This window comes from Pogoniulus pusillus, chromosome 7, assembly GCF_015220805.1.
Source record: "Pogoniulus pusillus isolate bPogPus1 chromosome 7, bPogPus1.pri, whole genome shotgun sequence".
Classification (NCBI taxonomy): domain Eukaryota; kingdom Metazoa; phylum Chordata; class Aves; order Piciformes; family Lybiidae; genus Pogoniulus; species Pogoniulus pusillus.
This window is the reverse complement of record NC_087270.1, coordinates 37,832,749-37,838,748: the sequence shown is the minus strand read 5'-3', so window position 1 is coordinate 37,838,748 and position 6,000 is coordinate 37,832,749. Positions and strand designations below refer to the sequence as shown.

Sequence of the window (6,000 nt, the reverse complement as noted above, 5' to 3'; positions counted from 1 at the left end):
GGTAGGGTGTCCCTGGCCATGGCAGGGGGTTTGGAGCTAGATGATCCTTGTGGTCCCTTCCAACCCTCACTGATTCTATGATCTCTATGAGGTTTAACAAGACCAAGCGCTGGGGTCCTGCACTTGGGTCACAACAGCCTCAGGCAGCGCTACAGGCTTGGGGCAGAGTGGCTGGAAGGCTGCCCGGCGGAAAAGGACCTCGGTGTGCTGGCTGACAGCTGAACACGAGCCGGCAGGGAGGGCAGGTTGCCAAGAAGACCAAAGGCATCCTGGCTTGGATCAGCAACTGTGTGGCCAGCAGGAGTAGAGAAGTGGCCTTATTGTGGCCTTCCAGGATCTGAAGTGGGATACAAAAAGGCTGGGGAGGGATTTTTGAGGCTGTCAGGGAGTGCCAGGACTAGGGGGAATGGAGCAAAGCTGGAGGTGGGGAACTTGAGAGTGGAGGTGAGGAGGAAGTTGTTGAGCAGGAGAGTGGTGAGAGGCTGGACTGGGTTGCCCAGGGAGGTGGTTGAGGCCCCATGGCTGGAGGTGTTTGAGGCCAGGCTGTGTGAGGCTGTGTGCAGCCTGCTCTAGGGTAGGGTGTCCCTGGGCATGGCAGGGGGGTTGGAACTGGCTGCTCCTTGTGGTGCCTTCCAACCCAGCCTGATTCTATGATTCTAAGCGATTGTGCCCCTGTGCTGGGCACTGGTGAGGCCACACCGTGAAGACGTGCAGCCCAGAAAGCCACTCAGATGCTGGGCTGCATCGGGAGAAGTGTGGCTAGCAGGGCGGGGGAGGTAAACATACCTGTGCACACGTGTGCAGATGCCTGCGGCACCCCCCTAGGGCAGCCTGTGGAACCCTGCCCCTTCCCATTTCTGGGCGCTGGCAGGTTGGGTCAGTGGGTGCTGCGGGACCCTGGGGTGCTGCGGAGCGGAGTGCTGGGCTGGCTGCTAACGAGACAAGATCAGATCACGGGGAGCACCCGGGTGAAAGCCGGCACCGGGTGAGAGGTGACACCCGAGCGGCGCTAGGACCCAGCGCGGCACCCGAGCAGGGGCGTGGCGAGGGGCGCGGCGAGAGAGCCTTAAGCGCCGGCGGGTGTGGGCAGCGGGTTCGAGTCCCGGTAGTGACGGCGGGGAGGCGGCCATGGCGCGGCGGGCCGTGTTGTTTGACCTTGGCGGTGTGCTCTTCCGACCCGGCCTGCAGCACTTCCTAGGCTCCTGCGAGCAGGACTTCGCGCTGCCCAGGTACGGCCTGGCTCGGCCGCGTTTAGCGGCACTCGCCCGCCCGCCCGCACGGCGGCGGATCGCCCTTGGGGCAGGGACACGTAGAGACGAGGCGCTAATAGTGTGTGTGCGGCGGCTGCCCGCACGAGGTTTGCGCAACTCGGGTCGCTGTAAGGAAGGGACGGGGCTGGGTGCGGGGGGGGGGGGAGGTGGGCAGCAGGTTGGGTGTCCCTCTGTGTTCGTGGGGTACCTGCTGCCTGGGTGTGGAGTCCAGGTTTGGGAGGGGGGTTGTGGATGAGGGGCGCAACTCGGGGCAGAAGGCACAGGGGCTCTCTCCTGGGCTTGGGGTGCAGGTCAGTGTCCAAACTGAGTCCCGGAGAAGCAGGATCAGCACTGGGGCCGCTGGCAGAGGCAGTAGGAGGAGCAGCAAGTCCTCAATGAGGCTGCTTCGGCGTGTCCAGGAGCAGTGTGGCCAGCAGGACGAGGGAGGTTATTCTGCCCCTGTGCTCAGCACTGCTCAGGCCACACCTTGAGTGCTGTGTCCAGTTCTGGGCTCCTCAAGTCAAGAGAGATGTTGAGGTGCTGGAAGGTGTCCAGAGAAGGGCAAGGAAGCTGGTGAGGGGCCTGGAGCACAGCCCTGTGAGGAGAGGCTGAGGGAGCTGGGGGTGTGCAGCCTGCAGAAGAGGAGGCTCAGGGCTGACCTCATTGCTGTCTGCAGCTGCCTGAAGGGAGGCTGTAGCCAGGTGGGGTTGGGCTCTTCTGCCAGGCAAGCAGCAAGAGAAGAAGGGGACAGAGTCTTAAGTTGTGTCTGGGGAGGTCTAGGCTGGATGTTGTTAGGAAGTTGTTGTCAGAGAGAGTGATTGGCATTGGAATGGGCTGCCCAGGGAGGTGGTGGAGTTGCTGTGGCTGGAGGTGTTGAAGCCAAGCCTGGCTGAGGCACTTAGTGCCATGGTCTGGTTGCTTGGCCAGGGCTGGGTGCTAGGTTGGACTGGATGAGCTTGGAGGTCTCTTCCAACCTGCTTGAGTCTGTGAATTCATAGATATGTGGAACAGTTTGGGATGGAAGTTACCTCAAAGATCATCCAATTCCAAGTCCCCCTGCCATGAGCAGGGACACCTCCCACTAGACCAGGTTGTGCAGGGTCTCATCCACCCTGGCCTTGTGTGTGTAGGCTCTCAGCCAGCTTGCTGATAAAACCAACCTGGGAGCAGTGGCTGACCTCCTGGCAGGCTGTGATGCCATTCAGTGACCCCTTGCCAGGTTGGGCAAAGTGGAACCTCATGAGCTTCAACAAGGGCAAAGGTAAGGTCCTGCCCATGAAGGGCAGTAACCACCTGCACCAGCACAGGTTAGGGCTTGTCCTGCTGGAAAGCAGCTCTGCAGAGAAGAACCAGGAGGTGCTGGTGGGCAAGTTCCCCAGGAACCAGCAATGTGCCCCTGTGGCCAAGAAGGTCAATGGTCTCCTGGGCTGTTTTCAGTCAAGTGTAGCCAGCAGGGAAGCTTTCCTTCCTCTCTAGTCTGCCATAGTGAGGCCACGTCTGGAGTCCTGGGTCCAGTTCTAGGCTCCTGAGCTCAAGATAGACAGGGAACTACTGTAGAGGGTCCAGCAAAGGCCGGGAAGGGGAATGGAGCATCTTCATGAGGGGTAGAGCTCAGGGACCTGAGGCTGTTTAGCCTGGTGAAGAGCAGACTGAGAAGGGATCTTCTCGGTGCTGATCAATAGCTAAAGGGTGGGTGTCAGGACAATGGGCCCAGGCTTTTTTTCAGTGGTGCCCAGCATCAGTAGAGTAGCTGAGTGGGAGAATCCCCTCCCTGGCCCTGCTGGCCACACTTCTGCTGCTGCAGCCCAGGCTCTGCTTGGCTTTCTGGGCTGCAAGTGCACACTGCTGGCTCCTGTTGAGCTTCTCCTCCAGCAGCACCCCCAAGTGCCTCTCCTCAGGGCTGCTCTCCAGACACTCACTGCCCAGCCTGCATTTCTGCTTGGCATTGCCTCCACCCAGCTGCAGGACCTTGCACTTGGTCCTGTTGAACCTCCTGAGCTTGGCTTGTGCCCACCTCTGCAGCCTGTGCAGCTCCCTCTGGATGGATCCCTGCCCTCCAGCCTGGCTGCTGCACCACACAGCTTGGTGTGGGCAGCAAACTTGCTGAGGCTGCACTCAGTGCCTCTGTCCATGGCACCCACAGAGATGCTGAACAAGACTGGTGCCAGGACTGACCCCTGAGGGACTCTGCTTGTCCCTGGCCTCCCCTTGGCCATGGAGCCATTGGCAGCCACTCTTTGGGTGCAGGCACCAAGCCAGTTCTGTGTCCATCTCATGCAGCACCCATCAAACCCATGTGCCACCAGCCTGGAGCCCAGGATGTGGTGTGGGACAGTGTCAGAGGCCTTGCTCAGGCTCAGGTCAATGCCATCAGTTGCTCACCCCTCACCTGTTCATGTTGTGGCCTGTCCCTAGAAGGCCACCAGGTCTGTCAGGCAGGATTTGCCCTTGGTGAAGCCATGCTGGTTGCACCCAGTCACCTCTTCACTCTTCTCCTGTCTCAGTAGTGCCTTCAGGAGGAGCTGCTCCATGATCTTACTGGGCACAGAGGTGAGACTGAGTGGCTTGCAGCTCCCTGGCTCCTCCTTCCTACCCTGTTTGAGAATGGGAGTTATGTTTGCCCTTTTCCAGTCAGTGGGGACTGCACCACACTGCCAGAACATTTGGAACGGAGACTATTACATAATAGAGGTTGTCACATCCACAACCTTCCTTATATCAACCCACGGAAGGAGGTCAGGGTGGCCAGGCAGGACCTTGCCTTTCACAGACCCTTGCTGACCGAGGTGTCCTGCACATGGTGTGATCACCACCTGGGCCTAGAGCATCACTTCATCACTGCTCATTCATTCCCCCTGGCAGCTTAATTCCTTCACCCCGCAGACAAACGAGCAGGGAGCTGTGCCAGCCATCGACGAACGATGCCAAACAGGAGGCACTGCTTAGGCAGCAGCTCGAAGAGCATCATTCACCCTCCCCCCCGCTCCCCCATCAGAAGATGACAAAAGGCCTCCTCGGGCAGCAATAAAACAAGATCTCAGCTGCTGGCCTGAGGGTAAAGCTCTCCTGCGAGTCGATAAAAAGGTTGCTTGGTCAAAAATAAAGCAGCTTTACCTCTTCCAGCGGGACTGCTGTCGGTTTGACTTTGACTATAAAGCAAAAAATAAGTTGGATGGCCCTGATAAAAGTGGGAATTTATTGCTCCAACTGCTCCCTGTTCTCCAGCTTTCAGCTGTTTAATGTTTGATGCTTTGCCTTTTCTTTTTGGTTAACTCCATGCCTGGTTTCGAGCACCCAAATGCTGCCAGGAGATCCCAAGGTGTTGGGTGGTGCCAGCAAAGAGGAATGGTTTGGTTGTGCTTTGAGGTTGGTAATTCCCAGACAACCTGTCTTAAAATGGGACAAAGGACTACAAGAGGTTGTTTGGGTCCTCCTCTGGGGTTCAATCCTTTGGGGTTTATCAGCTCTGACTCCCCAAAAAAGGTAGGAAGGAGAAGCCAGGGAACTCCAGGCCAGTCAGACTCACTTCTGTGCCCAGTAAGATCAGAGAATCAACCAGGTTGGAAAAGACCTCCCAAGATCATCCAGTCCAACCTAGCACCCAGCCCTATCCAGTCAAGACTACTGAGACAGGAGAATAGTGAAGAGGTGATTGGGTACAATCAGCATGGCTTCACCAAGGGCAAATCCTGCCTGGCACACCTGGTGAAGGGTCAAGAGCACAAATCTGGTGAGGAGGAGCTGGGATTGTTTTACTCTGGAGAAAAGGATGTTGAGGAGAGAGCTTTTGGCTCTTTACAGCTCCCTGAAAGGAGGTCAGAGCAAGGTGAGGGTTGGCCTTTTCCAAGGAATAAATGTTGTGCCAGAGTAGGTTTAGGTTGGACATGGGCAACCCTGAGAAGGTTGTCAAGCCCTTGGAACAGGCTGCCCAGGGCAGAGGTGGAGTCCTGACCCTGGGAGAGATTGAAGAGCTGTGTAGATGTGACAGTGAGGGACATGGTGTAGTGGTGCCCTGGCCAGTTGGATTCAACCATCTGTGAGGTCTCTTCCAGCCTAAACTGTTCTGTGATTCTCTGGTTCTGTGATGGAGCTTTGCATCCTCACTGCACCCCACCACAGCTTCCTCAGTGTTGTGGTCCCCCTCCAACTGACTTCTCCTTCTTTGCCTGGCAGGAATTTCTTGCGGGATGTCCTGTTTGCTGGTGGCTCCAACAGTGCCTATGCCAGAGTGATGAAGGGACAGATCACTCTGTCCCAGGTCAGACCTTGGGTACCAGCCACAGAGCATCGCTGGGGCTCAGATGGGGCTTGGATGGGGCTCTGATGGATCTTGGGAGTGACTTGGGATGAAACTTGGAAGGGGCTCAGTTGGGACTTGGATAGAGCACGGATGGGCCTCTGATAAGACTTGGATGAGGCTTGGATGAGCCTTGGGCAGGAATTGGACAGGGCTCAGGTGGAGCTTGGGTGGGGCTTGGGAAGAACCAGAAGTGAGCATGAAGCTGGTGAAAGGCCTGGAACACAAACCCTATGAGGAGAGGCTGAGGGAGCTGGGGGTGTGCAGCCTGGAGAAGAGGAGGCTCAGGGCAGACCTCATTGCTGTCTGCAACTCCCTGAAGGGAGGCTGTAGCCAGCTGGGACTGGTCTCTTGTGCCAGGCAAGCAGCAAGAGAAGAAGAGGACAGAGTGTCAAGTTGTGGCAGGGGAGGTCTAGGCTGGATGTTGTTAGGAAGTTGTTGTCAGAGAGAGTG

General features: G+C 57.4%; 1 protein-coding gene across 7 annotated transcripts in view; it reads left to right on the top strand.

The window, feature by feature from the left end:
• Nucleotides 1-1,064: 1,064 nt before the first annotated feature.
• Nucleotides 1,065-6,000, top strand: part of EPHX2 (epoxide hydrolase 2) — a 30,607-nt gene continuing 25,671 nt past the window's right edge. For all 7 annotated transcript variants that reach the window (XR_010302879.1, XR_010302880.1, XM_064146611.1 and 4 more), the window contains exons 1-2: nucleotides 1,065-1,229; nucleotides 5,424-5,508. Coding sequence is in view for 5 of the 7 variants with exons in the window: in XM_064146611.1 (XP_064002681.1) it covers nucleotides 1,129-1,229; nucleotides 5,424-5,508 (186 nt within the window). In the remaining 2 variants the exon portion in view is untranslated. The remainder of the gene's footprint in view (nucleotides 1,230-5,423; nucleotides 5,509-6,000) is intronic.